Source organism: Adelges cooleyi, unplaced genomic scaffold (assembly GCF_023614345.1).
Source record: "Adelges cooleyi isolate 19-005CV unplaced genomic scaffold, UGA_ACOO_1.1 ACOO_flye_CR_arks_rails_tigmint_CR_PRNA_1, whole genome shotgun sequence".
Taxonomy (NCBI): Eukaryota; Metazoa; Arthropoda; class Insecta; order Hemiptera; family Adelgidae; genus Adelges; species Adelges cooleyi.
Genome location: NW_026095751.1, coordinates 5,780,936 through 5,801,197, shown reverse-complemented (window position 1 = coordinate 5,801,197; position 20,262 = coordinate 5,780,936). Strand labels below are relative to the sequence as shown.

The window sequence follows — 20,262 nt, the reverse complement described above, 5'->3', positions numbered from 1 at the left end:
ACATAACTATATAAGATAAATCAAACTAAAGTAAACACAGCAATATTGTTATGGCTCATGTGTAGGTAATTATTTACAAAAGGGGGGGATTTAATTCCCCCTTCCGAAATACATGCTGTCCTAGGAATTACCTTTATATATTTGTGGGAATGGTGGTTCCCACGAGCGGTTTTATCTTCTATCGACATCTTCAGCTTTGAACAATGGTAATTAGATCTTGTAGCCATACGTCGTTGTAATGACAGGACTAACGTTTACTATAATGGATGCGAGAGCATAATAAGTTCAACGAACAAGGAGGAGACACGGATGTTCGTGATAATTAAGTTTTTATGTTAAACTAATAACTGACCTTCTATATTGGCACAAAATAGAATAGAATGGGACTTAACACAGTACACAGAATTTTACTTTTTTTTTGACAAGACGATTTTTAAGTCTTTCAGACCTCAAATCTTCTTAGGTTTGTCTATTTTTTAAATTGGCTCTAAAGTAGTAAATAAAACATAGCTGGTGTTTTCCATGTGTTATGTACGTTTTAATAGTTTTCAAACATATATTGGAAATAGTTTTTGTTTTAATTTTGCTGAATTCAGAAGTGCCAAATGGCCTAAAAATTAATGCAGTTTTTAGTTTTTTTTCAAACACAACAGAAAATGATAAATTTCTTATTCTTGTTTTTTAAGTTTTACAACTTTGAATGTTATAAAAAAAAAAAATAATTGAGGTTGCTTGGGTATATCCGTAAATCTGGTGAAACATATATATATATAAATATTTATTTCATATTATTTCCTATATTTATGGTTTTTGTTCCAAAAAAAAATCAAAATACTGTTATAGTACAAGCAATTGAGTACAAACAATATTATTTGATATTTTTTTATTTTTAGAACAAAAACCAATATATATCGACTTTTTGAGACATCACTGAATCCTAATCTGGTATCATGCCACTTTCCTTAGCATATCAATTTATACCATTCATTTTTTTTAATGCATTAAAAGTTTTAAGACAAGTAGAAGCTTGAAGACTGTAGAAGTTTTAAGATTTGTTTAAAAATTTGTAGCCTATTCTTAAGACCACATAGCTAGGAAAAAAAACAATATCTAAAAATTAATGTATAATAAAAATTTTACAAATTACATACTAAAGTACATTTTTTTACAAAGTGTGACAATTCAAAAATATAATAAATTATTTATTCTAAATATTTAACTTAACATATTTTTCTTAAAAAATATTAATTATTAGTCAATTAGGAAAAAAATCTAATAAATAATACTTCTTTGGTAAATACATTTTTTAGCTAATAACTAAACAAACGAATCAGGTTTTAAGAAAATACAATTCGGTAGCTCAACATTTTTCCTTAGGTATTATCATAAAGATGTACTTGTTAAATAATAATTACATTTTTGGTTTTATAATAGCTTCAATTGTATTAAAATAAGATATTAAGCAATTCAAACATTTTTCACTCAAAATAAATGATTTTATATATACTATGTTAAACAAGAATTTTAAATTCCTTTCTTTTAAATAAACTACTGGATAATACTAAACAATGCTGGAATGAACAAAATAATTTGATAAATTTAAGAATTATTAAATTGTCCTTCCAAACAATTATAGAAATGGTAAGCTAATTGTAATTTGCATTAATAAAATATATTTAATGTTGATCAAAATTTTAACATACAAATCCATCTTAAAGTAAAACACAAATGACCCTCATTTTGCACCGAATAAATGTATATGCAAAAATAATTTAACAGCATTAATCAAAAATGTTGTCGATGTTAACAAGTTACAATCAATACTAAATAGAAAATTTAGCAATGGTACGATTTCAATAATTGTTATATCGTACAAGTAATATATTATATTAAAATTGTGTTTTGTTGTTTATTGTAACTGATGGCAGTAATGTAATATTATAGTTAGAATACCGATTTTCAATCACTACAAGTGCAAAATCAGAACATTTTGTGCATTCAATTGAAATATACATATTTATAAATATGAAATATAAATATCAAAACAAATTTAATTCGTTTGCAATCATAAATGTTAATGATTTATTTGATAACACAATAAGTAACTATGACTTGAGCAAATAATTTGACCAATACAAAAAAAAGTAGATCTTTTACAATGTGTACAAATACACCTATTATAATTAAAAAAAGTTATAATTAAAAAAATCAAAATAAGTACAATAGCTATAGAAATCTCTCTTTAAGTAGACAATTTTGTCAATGAGATTCATCAGTTAGTTGTTATATGGAGATTTCCAAGGCAATAGCATTTAATTAGCAAAAGATCAAAACTTAATATAATAATTTAAAAAAAAATAATAGCACTTGATTGAAAACTTTGCTGCTGTAATATAAGTAGAATGCAGACTTGCGCCATTGAACTTGTGCTTTAATTAATTTAAAAAAAAAAACTTACGAGTACAAATATGAAGTTTTGTTCTTGTAAAATAAACTTATTACGCTAGGGAATGTTAAGTAAAGTTAATTTATAAGAAACATTATTTAAGACAAAGATTCAGTCGTTTCTTTCAAATTTGACTAATCTAGTCAACATAGATGTAATACAAGGAATTTGTTTTTGTTGGTGCATTGTCGAATTGCCGGGGACATTGGATTCATAATCAGTAGAAACTTGCCGATTTACAAATGTTAATAGAGTCAGAAGGTCTAGTGAAAAACCATATCTGTCCAAAGCTTCACAAAGAGCTTGCATAAACCAAGAGCCTTTTTGAGTATTACGCCATGAATAATAACCTATTAACAAACATAATATTAGTGTATGTGTATTAATGTATAATAAAAAAAAAATAATAATAAAATACCAAGTGACATAAGAGTTGTATAAGGTGTTTTGCTGAGTGGTAATTCATTAAGCTAAATTATGCAATTGAAATCATACTAAATGGGAGACAAGGACAGCTCGTTTAGAGGATTAGGTGGCAGGACTTTCCTATTGCTAGTCTGACGCTCGGTCATGGGAAGATTTGTTTACCTGACGATAATTGGAAAAAAAGAGCCGCCTTTCACTCTACAACGACAGACTACTAACCCGGCTATGAAATCAAATCGATGAGAAACAAACCATTTCTATGGTTGTGACCATAACTTAGAACTTCTAAGATAAAAAATGGTATAGATTTGTTTCTAAATTAAAATCGTTGTTAATTTTGGAAAAATTTGATAACACACTTTTAGAGATGTTCATGTATAATACTACAGGTTTGTTTGAATGTAATTCTGTTGGATTTATTTTTATGAACAGACTACTTAAATCTTATTCCATTTAATTTTAATTTTAATTACCTTAGATAACCACCAAACGGCTAGTAGCTGTTCTCACTAGTTTAGTCTATAATTTTAATACTGTACTTAATTTTTAAGTTAAAGTGGTAAGAACTACCATAAAAAAAAGAAATTTAAATAGCTTAATATAAATTTTATTACCCAAAATATAAATAAAACCCTATCTTACCGGGTATTGTCGAGTAAGCGATTAAAAAATCAGCATACACTGGTATCTTGTACGTTGTACAACCATCGACTTGAGTTCTTAACATGACACCTCCATCTAATCGATCACCTTGGCAAGCCTGAATGAAAAAAAGCTTTGGCTTACTCGCTAATGTAAGACATTTATCACCCGTAAATCTTCCCCAAAGTTTATCTTCTGGCTTATATGGAGCATCTTTGGCATATATAATGCCTTGTTCACCATGAGAAAGTACAGCCATTAAAAAACAATCATAATCGGAGTAATTTACATTAGCCCCTGAAAAAGAAAATGCGTTCAATTATATATTAAAAATGTATATACAATAAATCAATACTAAAAACACACAAATATACTATGACATGACCAATTATCGCACATATATAATGTTACTCCACAAATTTCTTTAATTAAATATTAGTGTTAATATTAACACAAATAATAAAATATCATAAGTTTATTTATCAAAAATATTTCTAATCATTATTTACCAGTATATTGTTGAATGTTTTAATAAAACTTTAATAGAAACTATAAGACATTTTTACAATATTAAGATAGTTGTTAGTGGACTTTTCTTTTAATATCATTTTTCGACAATGGGTTTTGTAGCTCATTAATATTAAATGCAAGTTCTTATACCAGTCTACATTACAAATGGTATGTACTGCAACCACATACAACACAGTAATGCAGACATTTTAAGACAAGATAATGTGTTTGATAACAATGTTCATAGTTAACTGGTTCTTTGGATTTATCGATACAAATCATAAAAAACCTAAGTAATCAAATAATCAATGTAATTTGACAAGGTTCAAAAATAAAAATCCACTATTTTAAAATAATATCTTATTGGAAATAAACAAATATAGTGTGCCCAACATAATCGGAATATAATTGTGCACAACACTTTTAGTGGGACAAGATATATGATAAAATTTAAAATAAACTTACAATGATCAACTGTTTTGTCGAGTTCGTCCAACGTCAAATCTACATAAGGTGTAACGTCAAATCCTAGCTTCTTCAATGATGCTTCTAAGTTGTAACAATCAAGTCCAGTACCAGATCTAGATTTGAGGCCTCCGACTTGGAAATTTTCATGGTTAAAGATAATAGCTTTTCCACGGTACTTATGGTTCATATTATAATACCATGCTTCTTTATCTGTTGAACTAATGCCAACTCCTTGACGAGGTGTGCTTTTAAATCTAAAAACCATACAAATGCATCAATAAAATAATAAAATAAACATAAATAGGTAATGACTATTACAGTATAATATGAGAACGCATATAAGTCCATAACACTAAATAAAACTAAAAATTAAATACTATACTAATTACAAGATGACAACACACACTTAATAGACAAAATAAAGTTTATCATGCCAATAATTATATTTATTATTTTAAGTTATTTATTATCTGAACTATAATGTTAATAAAATATCCTAATAATCTCAACAAATATATTTTTTTACTGCTGTATGTTAAGATATCATTATTATGTTATATTACTCTTTTTTTTTTTAAGTTAAAATTTGTTTTTCTACAATAATAAAACATTTATAAATACTTACATTGAACCAAAAGCGTCTCCAGCGTCATAAGCCAGGTTTAATCCATCTATTTGCGTAGTCTGCGTACTACAATGAGATGTAGATACATCACAAGAACCATTTTCATGTCTAAAATAGTAAAATCACACAAAAGAATATTAGGTATTATAATATGTTTTTTTTTTGTTTGTGAAACAATTACAACATTATTGAGTTATAATATGTTATTAAGTAGTTCATTAGTCCTTACAAATATTCCATAGCTCCATTTTTATCCATTTTTAAGGGAGTCTGAGAATACAATATATCCTTAAGCGTTATCGGTACCAGAATTCTATTGTACTAAATTTATAATATTACTATTGTGTATTTATCATTATAATCAATGACTAAGTACTAACCACTAACCTCGGAGTAATAACAATACTAAAGCAGTTACGCAGATGATAATGGACAACAAAAGTCAAAACGAGATTGGGGCAGTTCTTCCATAAAAAATCACCATCTGCCCCGATAAGAGTTTCTCTAAACCAGTGTGACCACTTTTCCAATATTTATTAGCTTTGTCTAAAACAGATTCTATATGACATAAAATGGACTTCGTACTACATAGAAATAGGTATAATGTCATATATCATATTCTATCATAGAATTTCTATAAGCTGCGCTCTGGCAAATAATTTTTGTATCATACATCATAGATATTTTTACTCTATGGACTATAACATGATAAAAGTAATAACTTCATATAATTGTATTACGGAATTATTGCTATGCATTAACAGACATAAATGTATAAACCCCTATTTTGTTGTCTTACAACAAAATAGACTAAAACTACATTATTTAATATTTTAATCTATTTTGTGGAGTAATCACGTATGTTTTCTAATGTTCCTGGAAAATTAAAACTTTGTAGATTCGAGATATTGTCGTTTGTGTAAAAATATTTTAATATGTAAAAAAAAAACAACATGTATACAACGTGTATAAATTACACGTTGTATAATTTAGGTACTAAATTAGTACTTACCTTCTTACAGTTAAGAAATACAATATTAAAAAAAAACTTTATAAACATATAAAATCACATTCATGATGAACTTGAAGATAAACTAATTATTTTTTAAGGAACTTTTAAAGCACATATATCAACATATTAAGAAGTCTAGTCTAGTATATTACAAAAATATTAATTTGTTAACAATACAATTATTCATGAAACAAAATTACACATAATACTAAGAAATACTGAATATCTAAAAAAAATACATAATAAAAACAATATGACAGTATAATATACTTTTGGGTTTAACATTTTAAGTATAATGTATAACATTTAGGTTTTTTGAACATGGTCTTTTAGTCTAGGTATATTAAATAATAATACATTTTGTTTCATCTTTTGATATAATTTCTACATCAGCTATTTACTCAAAATATAACTTAATGGGAATTACAATGTTAGCCAAGACATTAGTTACCTCAGTCCATATGAGTTACTTATTGGACAAATTTAGTTGTGTTTATGAATATAGCGTAATCATTTTTCAATGACAATATACTAGTATGTCTATACTAATTAAATATGATAATAGAAGTTAAAAAAATTAGTATTAATGTGGTCTTAGAAAATACGTTAATGAATAAATTCTTAGTTGTTTAGTATTGACAATAATAACTTAAATAAAAAATATATTTCAATGAAACAATGTGTTGATTTTTAATATATTACCATCTTTACAAATTATAAGAAATCCGTTTTCAATATTGGTGGCTATTTTAACACCTTATTATGTGTATATTTTTTTAATTCTTGATATCACTTTTTTGTTATTTTGGGGAAATTAAGAGTATAGGTAGATATGTAAATGGAAAGATGGAGGTTTACCCTGAATACACATTTCAGTAACTGAAATGTGTTGTTGTTAAATATTAAACATTACATTAATTTTAATGATCGTCATGATATAAATATAAATTAATATTTTTTAGTTAATCCTGTTTGGAAGGTGTGCACACAATATTTATAAATCATCAGGACTAAAACCCTCTTTTCCCTTAAATATTTATTTCACTAATAATAATTGTGTCAACTAAAACTATAGGTTTCAAAAACCCTTGTTTTCAAATTTGATCAGTCTAGTTAATGTACTTATAATGCAAGAGGATTGTTTTTTTTTGTATAATTCTTCGTCCATTTTATTTGTTTCGTATTTTGTAGCTACTTGACACATAACATATGTGAGTATGCCATAAATGTCTTTTTCGAAACGAAACTTTTTTAATGCATTACACAGCTCATTTATAAACCAGCTTCCAGTTTTTTCATTTCGCCAAGATAAATATCCTAAAAAATGTTAGTATGTTCAATATACATAGTTTAAATTTCTTAATGTAGCTAATAATTGTTCATGGCTGTTTTTATCAGTTAAGTTTTAAAATTATAAGCTGAGCTCTAGTTAAATATTAAACAAAACTGGTGAGAGCAGTCATCAATAAAATAAATCAAAGATTTACTTTAAATATAAGTGTGATTAATATTTAAGTTTTAATTATTTAAATATTAAAAAAAAAACTGACCATAAATAGAAGAATACGCAATTAAAAAATCTGGACTTAAATATTCTGGAGTCATACAGTTTGCACCATCTACTTGTGTTGTTACAGATACTCCATCGTCCAACAATTTCCCTTGGCAAGCTTGTATAAAAAATATTTTTGGTTTTCCTGATAGACTTATACACTTATTTTCTGCAAATTTATCCAAAAACACAGTTTTTAGATTATATGCTTGATCTTTAGCATAAATATGTTCTTCAAAACCATGACTAAGAATTGCAACAATTAAACAATCACAATCTGTAAAGTCATATTGACTCCCTAAAAAATACACACATTTAAATAAATATACAAACAAAAAAATACATACATTTATTTTACTCATGTCATACTAAATAAACACATTTTTAATGTAATTATGTCTAATGATTGTAAAAATGATATCTACAAGTCATTAATATGTGAATAAGTCTATAAAATTGCTATGCATGTAGTTGTTATAATCTAATTTTATAAATTCAAAAAAGTGATGGGAACCAAGACAGACGGTATATGAGATCTTTTTTTAAATATGGTTATGATTTTTACGTTACGTTTTTTTTTCCTACTCGTACTTATTTTACTAAAGTTTTGAAAGAGATAACCATAGCATGGGGTTACTTCGCAGAAAATAATCAATATCACCCATAGAAACATTAAAATTATGAATTCAAATTGTAAAATTTTATAAAAATCACGTATACTCTTCCAGTTTACATCACTTCAAATATCTATGTTACTTACACTGATCTACAATTTTACATATCTTTTTTAATTTCTTATCATGATATGGTATAGGGTTGAACCCGAGATCTTTAAATGTGCTCTCCAAATTTAAACAGTCAACATCTGTACCATATCTACTATCTTTTCCACAAGTGAAATTTGCATGATTAAAAATTAGGGCTACATTTCGGTTTTTGTGCTTCATATTATACCAAATTTCTTCTTCATCATTTGCACGTACAAAACTAGATTTACTATGCGATTCATCAAAATTCCTGCAAATAGGAGAAATAATTTCTTGAATATTATATCACTTATACTAATGGCTAAAAGTAACACATTGTAATATAATACGAAAAAAACAAAATGATTATTAGTTACATAATTTGCATTAAATTCTATCATAATATTTGACTCACACATATTTGAATGAACCATCAGTAATTTCTTTATTAGTTTTTATATTATTTCCTTTACCAAGCCAATTTCCATCAGTTGTATCGTCCTTTAAATTGTTTTTAGAATATGACCTAAATGTAAACCATAAATGTGTTATAAAAACATTAAACAAAACAACAAAACATTTTCAAATTAATATAAAATCAAACAAATGTTTGACATTGATATTAAATACTATAATACTAGAGTTCTTAACAATACAAATTAACCACTATAGTCTTTATGTCCTAGTTACTAAAATACTTACATGGTAGTATGTTTAGTATAGTCATATTTTATTAATACATTGAACGATAAATAAATTATAAAATTGAAATTTCTTTATAAGATAATATATACACTTGTGGCTACTTTGAAAAAAAGTAATTTAAATAATAATAATAATAATAATGTATAATTAAGATTTCCAATGATGAATTTTGGGCTCAAAAAATAATTATAGAATGCAATTTACTGAGCACAAATTAAAACACGAGACAATCAAAAAGAATAAGTTTTAAGATATAACACAGTTTCTATGAATAAGAATCATTAATTAAGATTCTTTTCGTGAACTTTTAATAAATAAAAGTTGATACATTTTAATTAAAATATGTACAAAATGAAAATATAATTTATATATTATTGTTTTATATTCTTATTTCTTGTGACTTGTCTAAAGTTTTGTTTTGTTATCATAATTAATTAGTTTCCATATGATAACCGAATGATAAGAATACATGACCGTCATTGTATGGAATCTTCTTTAGATACCAATTCCAATACACTTTAATTATCTAACCAATTGATTTTTAGGCGTAGTTTTTGGAAGGTTTGAAAAATAGACTGTAAGGTGTAGATAAATCTAGGCCTAAGTAATTTTTTTTTAAATAACTGTAAAAACCTTTATTTATTAAGAATAGCATCTTAAAAAAACGATTAACTACAATACAGTAGTTTTTTTTAAATATAATACTGATTTGCTACCTGTTGATACATTATAAATTGTGATTTTTGTTGATACCTACTAATTTTTTTGACTGTTATACAGAATGATAATTAAACGTCGATCGACGGTCATGTTATTTTATAAAAAAAGTTAACATTTAGCTTAACAGACCTTGAAGGTCCAACGCTGCCATCATGAGCAGCATACAAATCTTGTATTAAATTATCGAAAATAATTTATTACGTTCAATTAAAAACGTGTACTTAAACGCTTCGTTAAAGGGTGGTCTATAGTTGTAAACCAGTCACACTTAGTTACATTGTGACTCAAGTATGAAATGTACGCCAGTCACACTTCATTTAAATAAGACCGAAAATCAGGTGAATAACGAAGGGTTAAGGGTGGTTTTAGAGACTAATTTAATAGTCAAATAGGTATAGCAACATATTATGTACTAAATTTACCTATGAAAAGCAGATTTGTAATGAAAATAATGGTTACCTAGCAATAAGTAATTATTGATAAATACCTACTTTTTAAAGATAATGGTGAGGGGTGCAATGCAGTTGAGTAGTTATTTTTTATCCGCAAACGTTACTTACTATTCATTCGCTTACCTCTTATTAGCGCACTGAATGGTTAAAAATTGAATGTCTATTTAAATTAACGTTTATTAAATTTATTGGTGCCTACTGGTTAGGTACTAGTTTATTAAATTATAGATTCGAATTATGCTCATTAAGTCGATTAATTGCCTAATAAGCAGTGCGCTTTATCTGAGGAATTAACTAATAATTACCCAGACAACAAGCAAATTATAAATCTTTTAAAAATTATTAAAATATTTTTAAAGAGATTTATAATATTCAATAAATATTCTGTAGGCAAGAACTTAACAAAATAATTATAAAATATTCAAATACATTTAAAAAATATTTTAAAGACATTTGAACTTTTGTGCTGAGCTCTGGGTATTGGTTTATTTTAATAAATATTATTTTAGCACGATGTTTATTGTTTTAAGAAGTCATTGGAAGTTTTTCTGATCAACTAATATTAGTTGACATATTTTTAAGATTTGTTTTAAACTATTAAACTAAAATCTCGTACACGTGTTTATTTGTTTGCCTGAAAATTAATTCCTATATAATTCATTCAAATCTGCGATTCACTGATGTGACATCTTCTTATTAAGCCATCGACTATTATATTAAATTTTTTTATTTAACGGAAAAGGAATGGAGCATTATGTCTCGTTTGGCAGTAAAGGGAAAGGTAATAGGTTTTGGCGGAAATGGATCCCGCTCATTAATTTAATATAATTTAAAATTACGCCTAGTCTTTGTAAGCTATAATACATATATATATATATATATATGAAGTATTTTACATAGGTAAATACTTTGCATTGAGTAAGAATGTCAGATTACTTTGAAGGATATTTTTTATTTGACTCTAGCGAATAGGCTGTTTCGAAGAATATTTCGAGATTGATAGATAAAATTCATTAGAGCAAAATGACGATTTTAATTTGAATTGCCTCTTTAGATAAATGTATTATATAATTTTATAGTAGTTTGTTATAATATGTAAATTAGTTTGTTAAATATTTAAAGATTTTTAAGACACATTTGCATATTTACTATTTAGTAAATATATCGGAGTGTTCGTCACGGTAATTTTAGGAGCAAAGAAATTTCTCTAGAAGTGAAAATTTTGGTCACATTACGTTATTTTTCAACTGGAGCGTTTCAAGTTTTTTTAAAAAATGCACATAGGTATACAATATACATATATTAATATATTACCTATGTACCTATGCACCGGGAAGTGAAGAAGGTAATGCTATGTTTTCGTTTTCTTTCCGGCATCGTGTAAGAAGCCAATAAGACTTCACCACGTATGCCAAATGTCCATACTTGGATACATGGGTACTACTCTGGTACTTCCTAACTAACGAACATACGGCATAAAAGGGTAGGGTAGTCCTCGTTAGCTTTTAAGATTATGCCAGGGAAATAACGAGAACAGGAAGTTGGCTTCACTTCCCAGTGCTATTAAAATAAATTTTACCTAAAAGTTCAAAGGTATATGTAAATGAATTGTAATAGTATAGAAAAACACGTCATGTTTACAAAAATTTAATTGATATTTACTATAAGATAACGAGAATATCATTGCTAGGTGATTTTAAGATTAATCACTGAAAATTAGTATACTTCAAATCAATATAACATTATAATTTTGATAAATCTAGTTTTTTTTTGTAATGTTAGGTATGCCGTATACATTTGTCCTCAAAAAAAAAAAAAAATTATTGTTATTTTTAATTTTATAGTCATTCTAAATATTAAGTTTTTCAATAATTATATTTTGCTAATAATAACAATAATAATAATTAATAGTTATTTTTTTAATGTAATGTCCATAATTAAATTTGTAGTCTTATCTAATCTTGTTTTCAATAATTTGTCATTTCCTCAAATTTAATAATATTTTCTTATTAGTTATTATATTATTTGTAATAAATGTGTTTAAATTGTTTTTCTTGGGGAAAAAATTAGCAAGAGTGTTAGCGGCGTTGGTGTTGGTATCGCTATGTCAGCCATTACCACGTCTTGGTCTTGTTGCAAGACCAAGACCAATTTTGCTCATCACTATTCTAAAACATATTTTTGCCTTTAAAATGTTTTTAACCATAATTAACTTTTCTACCATCTACAGATTCGCATCGAAGCGTTTAATTGGGTTATTTTATCTCTTTCGGTTTAAATAACTCCAGTAAACCGACGAACTCTTCGATCGCTCCTGTGCTGGCTTTTTTTTTTATATAAAAAAATGATTTTGTTTAAGAGACTCGAACTCGATATTATAGTATATTACTACGTACCTACTATTAGTAAACTTGGCGTACACGGTACTAGGTGCACGAGTTCAATGAGCATGGCATTGAAAGTAAAAGTGAATAATAAATAATTATTCTGCGGTGAAAAATATCGTAATACCTCTCTTTGAGTATCTACATCGTAAATATACACACACACTCTTCATTTCATTTCGTTGGCTACTACTTCTACCTCTACTTCTACTATTGCTACTACTGCTATTACTAGGTACAGCTATACGCTATTACTATACGGTATTGCGCCAGTAGTCCAGCAAGACTGTTGACCCAGTTAATGAAATCATAATAGTATATTATATTATTATCATCTACACCATTCTACGCATAACCAGTCACCGGCATAACATTTGCACGCGGGATCAGCTTCTCAACATGGACCGACAAGCGACAGCCCCGCGGTCAGGTAATCGTTTTCGTTAATTCTTCATAAAACGCATGCGAAACACAAAAGGGAAACAAATTACAAATGATTTTCTTTGAACAGCATATTTTGTCATCGTGGTCTTACAGCTGATGTCTGCGGCTTATTCGGCCGAACGCGAGAACAACTCGACGGATGTCAATCGAGTAGTGCAATTTAGTAATAGCTTAGTGCCACCTTTGTTCGCCGTAAGTCCTTTCGAAATAACTGTTCTATTTTACTTGGGTGCGTGTGCCTGAGAAGTGTAACTATTTTATTGTGCAGCACTATTCGAGTAGCCGTGAAAATCTCATTCTGGCTCCTTTCGGGGTAGCTACCAACATTGCCATGATGCTGGAGGGCCTACAAGGTCGAGCCGCGGACGAAGTCACCGCATTGTTCCGGCTACAAGCCAAGGGTACAAGACCGCAACTCCGCAGAGGATTTAGAATCATCTTAAACGCTTTTGGGGTAAGTCGTATGCGTAATGCTAAGATAGTTTTAAAATTGATGAGTCATTTTTCCGGCCAATTACAATCGTTATGTCGTTATGTTAACTTTTATTATACGCGTGTTAAATTACAAAATATAAAACGTAATCGCAGAATGAGTCGGAAGGTGATTTTGCTGGTTTCTACAATAAGGCTTCTGTGACGAGCTCCCGGATTATGCCATCTTCCTATATAAACAAACTTTCCAAATATTACCAAGCAAATGTGACTACCACGCAGGGCCGGAATTCTAATCAAACCTCTGGTAAGTACACAACAGTAAAATACACTGTGTTACGATAATGTTCGTAAAAAAAAAAAAATACACCACGGAATGGTTGATGAGTAGGTTTCCCTTATGATGACATTGTGATTCATGTGCGAGGGTAATATACGGGATATTCCCAGTAGGTATTATCTAATTATAAATTATTCTGTAAAGAATAGAAATATTAAAAAATATATAAAAGAATTTAGTACAAAATTAGTAAGTTGTATAAAAGTTTATGAATAGTCCAGATAAGCTAAAGATATTATTTATGACTTGACTTCGAATATTTCGAACTTCACCGATTTAGTCATTCAGTATTGTTTTTAAACGAATTATTTTTTTGTAATATATTTCTATATTTGTTTATTAATGATCAATTTTTTCAAAACTTTAAAATATAGTAGCAACCTTAGTTTTTTTTTGTATATCTGGGAATTTGAGTGTCCTACCCTTATTATTTAACAATTTACTATGATTAACATTTTCAAGCGTTTTATTGTTCTTAAAAACAAGAATTATATTTGAGATTATAATTTTCAGCTGATATATTGGAATTGCGTAGCGATACGGGACTCATTAGCCACTGGAAAGATTATCAAAAACTAGCTACATATACGTACGTATCTTACTTATCATCAGCTCCTTTTACCACAGCCAATGGTTCGACTATTCACGTACCTATGATTCCGCAAGTTGGACGTTACAAAATTGGCTACGTCCCCCAACTAAAATGTTTAGCTGCTGAACTCATGTTCGAGGTACTATACTTTGAAATAAATATACTAATGATAACTGTATACATTTATTAATTAATAGAAGCGATAAACATTTTTTTTGGTATATTTGTAAGAAATCCATAACCAGTGCCCTGCTAACCAATATTGGTACTCTAGATACCTCCTCACCTTCTCCACAATTACTATAGAATTATCGCTCCCCGCCTATTTATGCCTTCTTTACTGCTTTAATTTATATGACCCACTCGCCCCCCATCTAAAAATGACCTTATCAATAATCCTTTCTACCAAAATACACTAATAATTAATAATATAAATGAAACATTTGTTAGTAATTTTTATCGTAGAATAAATAAATAATTTACAAATAGCATGTATAATAATAAATCTTTTGAAACTATGTTCATAAAACTGGCTATCAGTAGAAGGCTTTGAATCATGCGTATAATTACAACTATAAATATAAACGATTTTATTATGTAACGGTTAAAAATACTAGTTGAACCAGAAAGCCTTAATTTTTGTAAGAGTACTTTCGTAATATTTGTTTATATTATAAGTAATAAACAGCAATCATAATTATTAGAATAAAAACTGGTAAAAAATAAGACAGGTATTTAGCTAACCTACATTAATAATTGCTATATTTAATATTTATTCAATATTTATTGTTCTCTACAGAACTATCACTACTACATGTAATTATTAAAATCAGTAATAATATGTTTATAAAATATGTATAAAAGTAGATACTCAGTAGGCAGTTCCTTTAAATTGTAGTTATATTAAATGGAGATACATTCACTAATGAGCGGAGATTTGAGGGGGAGCTTGGGATATTAAAAACCTTAAAACTTCAAAATTAGAGCTTTTAAAAATACCTACATTTGTTTTTAGTAAGAGATTTGTTGAAATAAAAATAATTTAGCACTAATTTTAAGTTTTAATGGTTTTTTTAAGGTTTTCAGAATCCCAAGCTCCTCTAAATCTCCGCCCATGCATCCATTTTTTTTAACTAGTTTATCTTTTATAGCTAATTTATATTAATAGTAAAATAAAAATACTTATTTGATTATAACTTTTTATAATCGTCCACCATACTTAGTTGTTTTTAATAATAATCCGCAGAATTATATGTAAATCATATTATTTGAATTGAAATTAATACCTGTTATAAGAGTTAGTATAACTTATTTAAGCTAAACTCAGCAAATTGACCAATTAAAGACTCGAAAAAATAAAATTAAGGTAATATAATCTAGGCAAACAAAATAAAAATCAGAAAATAGAACTGATTTTTGCTTTTATGATTTTTGATGTACCTACTTGACGATATATTATTATGTGGTACTCGTCCTAACAGATCACGTCTTGGCCACATTTTATGATCACGCGTGACCTTCAGGTTGAATCGGAATATAACTGAAATATTGTTATTGAAACGTACGGCCTTTAAAGAGTATAATTGTGTTCACTTGATTGTAATTCTCAAGATCAAGTCATATATTAAAATGTGATTGTTATTAGTAATAGATGAATTATTGTATTTCAGACGACCAAGGTGAGTATGCTGATTATGATGCCTGATGATCTTAACGGTTCTGAGTTACTAATGGAACGGTTAGCAAAAGACAATTTCCTAGATATCTTGAGCTCGTTGGACTATCAAGAAACACAGGTATTAGTACCACAACTTGCAGTGTTTACTAATGCTATGGACTTGGAACCGTTCTTTAAAAAATTAGGTGTCAAAATGGCATTTAATCAGACAGCATTTGATACACTTACAACAAATAGCAGTATCAACAACCAATCTGCAGCAAGTGCACCCAAAGTCAACAATCCTAAGTTACCTACAACCACGTTGGTTTCGATGAAACAAAATGCGTATTTTTCAATGTCATTCATCACAATAAACTCAGTTGGTTCTGTGGGCACTAAAATGGGTCAGTACTCAATAATATTATCTAAGTTGGTGTACCTTTAGATTATTTATTTATTTATAATCTACGGGTGTACCTCCCGTCTCTATATTATGTACAACATTATGATTCTACTCTTTTAATTCGTTTTGTTTCTGGTGTACAATAAAACTTTCTTTCAGGTGTTCGGTCCAATGTCAATAGACAAACACGTGATGTAACTTCTAGAGTGATGTTCGACAGGCCATTTGTATTTTTCATTTTTAATAAGGAAACAGGATTGATTCTTTTGGCTGGTAAAATCACTAATCCTACACAAGTACCATCTTAATTCCTAAATCAAACATAATATAATTGTTTGAGTATTCTCATACTTATAGATATAGTGATAATATTTTGTACATATATTTTTTAATACATAAAATAAACGAACGTATTTTTTTTTTATATATTCAGATCACATGTGAATTTCGAAAATCTACCGTATTGCTAAATTATAAAAACAAGAAATAATGTTTTTATATATTTTGTGTTTGGTCTAGGGGGGTGGGGGAGGGTGGCAGTGTTCGAGCTACATTATCCTTGATAAAACATGAGGGTTATGAAAACATTAGAACACTTTTTTATTGACAATCTCATAACTGGTAACTAGTAACACACAGATGCCCATCAGGGGGACATATGTATAAATTAGAAATTTGAGAGTGTATACGTTACATAAGTAAAAATACTATTGTACTTTTAGATAACTCAATCCTCAGATTACTTTTCACAGCCAGTAGTGAATATGTCGGTAGGATAGTAATATGTCATCCGGTGGGTTGTAAATACTTAGGTTGAACGATTTTAGGAAGTTGATAAATTAAAGGCTGATTTTAAGAGTAAAATATACATTACATTTTGCCCATAATTATTTCTAGACTATTGGCTAAAAACTTTAATTAATGATTTGATAACTTAATCAAAGTTTGATGTTTGTGTGGGAAATTATTCTTTAAATAAAATCAGCTGTAAATTGTTATAAACTAGCGTACTCTATAAACCCAAAACACACAATCAGGTAAATCAGTTTGAAATTGATCAAATCAAAAACGTTTCGTTAAGAATTTATGGATTATATTATTTTAGTAAACAGGTACTACAATTTTTTTGGCGCAAAATTAAAGTACTGGAATTATGAAGTACACTTTACCTAGCTCGTCTATTGATAATAAGTTCTTTATTTGAGTAGGCTAGAGTCACATGTCCTAAAAATGAGGTACGAGTTAGCAATACTGACTTATATAGGATTTTTGACGCCGAATCAGAATGTGTTATCAGATATTTTGAAAATATATTAGAAAATAGGTAAATATATGATTGAATGTAGTGGTTAGAATCAAAAATTCAAAACTAAAAGTTCCACTGAAACATGTGAGTTATAATACTGAATTATTATTAACCCGAATAATTAAAAATATTTATAATTATTAGATTTGAAAAAAACTATTATGATTTTAATTTTGAATATTGTTAAGTTGTTTTAAATAATAAAATATTGTTTAATTTTGTGAACGTACTAACAATTTTTTTGTTTTTTCTGATTTTTAGTTTTTACCTTTTGGTGTCAAAACTCACTTGTTCCAAATTTCATTCTAAAAAAAAAAAAAACTTTATCGACTAAACTTGTACATTTTGATGACATATTTAAGTTTTTCGGTCCAAACTACTTTAAAATAATGCAGTATAGGTTTTTTATTGTTAAGGAAAAACGCACTCCTAGTTTTTTCCGTTTTCTGAAAAATTTGATTTTTGAATTTGTGAGTTTTGTTTCTAGCCTACTCACTCATTTAATAACATTGATTCTAAACAGTAAATTGCAAACGAATCTATTTTGTACATATTGGAGCACAATACATATTGCCTCTCGGTAGCTTAGTAATAAACGGTAAGTCTAAATATTACAGCGCTGTTCTAAACCGCAATATCTTAGAACTGCTTCGAAAGATTGACCAGAGAATGGTTGAAGGCCACTGTCAATCTACTATCAATGGCCAGATTACTTCGGTGAAAGGCCAGGAATTTACCCGGAATCAAAAAATATATATTTTTTTTTTCAAATACCAAACTTATTTTGTATTAACATTATCGATCGTCATGATGGCCGATAGGTATTGGCTTCTTAATTCACACAACGTTTGTCGACAGGAATGAGCAAAATACAGTATTTTATTGACTAAATACAATATACAAGTATTTAAAGTAGTGCTATTCTGAACGTCGAGGAAAACTTAAAATTATGCTGAATTAGTAAAAAAGTAGTAAAAAATAAAATAATTGTCTATAGTAAGGTATACATATATTGTAAAAATAATTGATTTTGTCGATATTAAAATTTGAACGGAAAATACTAATTATTAGACTTTTTTACGAGTATGCTACTTTTTTAGCAAAGAGATTTTGCTCAAACTTTTAAATTAGACCAACTTACAAGTTACAATTTGCATAGGATTCCATACAAATATACAACGCAGTCAGTGTCTACTACTATTGACCTAACAAGAGTGATATAATATTATAATTATAGGTACATGCAGATTGCAGTGTTACTGGACATATTGTTATTTGTTATGTCCATTAGCAAGATATTTTAAAACATTCCAGAGTTGTGACTTGTGATAGATTGCACCATTAACTTCAGTAACAAAATGAAATGTAAAGTAAATATTTAAGCTTCAAGTCGTTATTAACACAAAATTCTAAAAAAATATTAACGTCGTCCAAGAGGAGTTCAGCCTCTTTTAAAGAGGCTATTGCCTACTAATACTTTTATACATATATATTTATAAAGATACATATATATATATATACCCCTAGGTACAATAATAATATTGTCAAACCTAAATTATAATTTTTCGTCTCTATTAACTAAATATATTAATGACCGAACAAATAAGTCAAGAAGTAATCATTTATTGGTTAGCTGTAGATAACATAATTTAATTGTATACAAAAGAAAATGAATGAAAAAGGAATCTATTTGAATTGTATTAATGTAGTAAACTACCTTTAAAGCATTAAAAACTCCATGAACAACCATGGCCTCGGTAGCGCAGTAGGCAGCGCGTAAGTCTCATAATCTTAAGGTCGTGAGTTCGATCCTCACCCGGGGCAGTAACTTTTGCTTTTTTTTTGTCAACTGTCTGTCAATTGCAAGACATCTATTATTTTTTAATTCCTTATAATATGTATAAGGATATATACTATTGTAATATGTAATACAATTGTGTTTAAGCCTAACGGGTCATGGTAATACACAAACATAAAAAAAAAAGCGTGAGACCTCATACGATTATACAAGTATTTGACCTATGTAGTTCAAATCACCATTCAAAAATGTATATTTTGTTATAAAATAATTTATTTAACACGTAATAAGCAAAGACACAAACGCTCATACATTTTAAACGTATTTGATACTTTTATGAAGTAAATAGTAACAATATAAATAATGCCACCATATTGGGGACGGGTATAGGGAGATTGGTATAGTCACTGGACTGTGCAAAAAAATACAACAGTAACGAAAACATTCTTAAAAAACGGACTCGGTGCGAATACTGTAGTTTGTATAAGTACTAAATATCAATAAAAATATCTTTTTACTGATACCTCTTAATATTTTATTTATTCGCACATTGCAGCCTAGAAATGTAATAGAATCAAAATGTAATTTGCCCTCTTTTT

The 20,262-nt window shown here is 27.9% G+C and overlaps 3 protein-coding genes and 1 non-coding gene across 5 annotated transcripts; 2 read left to right on the top strand and 2 right to left on the bottom strand.

Moving 5' to 3' along the window:
- Positions 1 to 1,181: 1,181 nt before the first annotated feature.
- LOC126836509 (caspase-1-like) lies at positions 1,182 to 5,555 on the bottom strand. The gene is made up of 5 exons (XM_050570002.1): positions 5,347 to 5,555; positions 5,118 to 5,225; positions 4,490 to 4,746; positions 3,515 to 3,811; positions 1,182 to 2,796 (listed from the first exon to the last, which is right to left on the bottom strand). The coding sequence occupies exons 1-5, from the start codon at positions 5,373 to 5,375 to the stop codon at positions 2,558 to 2,560; spliced, it is 930 nt and encodes a 309-aa protein (XP_050425959.1). The 5' UTR covers positions 5,376 to 5,555; the 3' UTR covers positions 1,182 to 2,557.
- Positions 5,556 to 6,340: 785 nt separating this feature from the next.
- On the bottom strand, positions 6,341 to 9,298 carry LOC126836516 (caspase-like). Its single transcript, XM_050570014.1, has 5 exons — positions 9,130 to 9,298; positions 8,843 to 8,953; positions 8,442 to 8,698; positions 7,680 to 7,979; positions 6,341 to 7,446 (listed from the first exon to the last, which is right to left on the bottom strand). Coding segments are annotated over exons 1-5 (909 nt in total). The 5' UTR covers positions 9,132 to 9,298; the 3' UTR covers positions 6,341 to 7,207.
- Positions 9,299 to 12,932: 3,634 nt separating this feature from the next.
- Positions 12,933 to 16,985, top strand: LOC126836502 (serpin A9-like). Of its 2 annotated transcripts, XR_007685335.1 has the most exons (8): positions 12,933 to 13,118; positions 13,200 to 13,324; positions 13,401 to 13,586; positions 13,721 to 13,871; positions 14,418 to 14,635; positions 16,167 to 16,292; positions 16,360 to 16,560; positions 16,719 to 16,842. XR_007685335.1 is itself a non-coding variant. In XM_050569984.1 (7 exons), exons 1-7 carry the CDS (start codon positions 13,088 to 13,090, stop codon positions 16,865 to 16,867), a joined length of 1,254 nt encoding a protein of 417 aa, XP_050425941.1. In that variant the 5' UTR covers positions 12,936 to 13,087; the 3' UTR covers positions 16,868 to 16,985. The 2 variants fall into 2 exon arrangements, 1 of the variants encoding a protein (XP_050425941.1); XM_050569984.1 differs by having other exon boundaries at positions 12,936 to 13,118; positions 16,167 to 16,560; positions 16,719 to 16,985.
- Positions 16,986 to 19,616: 2,631 nt separating this feature from the next.
- Positions 19,617 to 19,689, top strand: Trnam-cau (transfer RNA methionine (anticodon CAU)). The gene has a single exon. It is a non-coding gene; the product is annotated as a tRNA-Met (tRNA).
- The last annotated feature ends 573 nt before the right edge of the window (positions 19,690 to 20,262 follow it).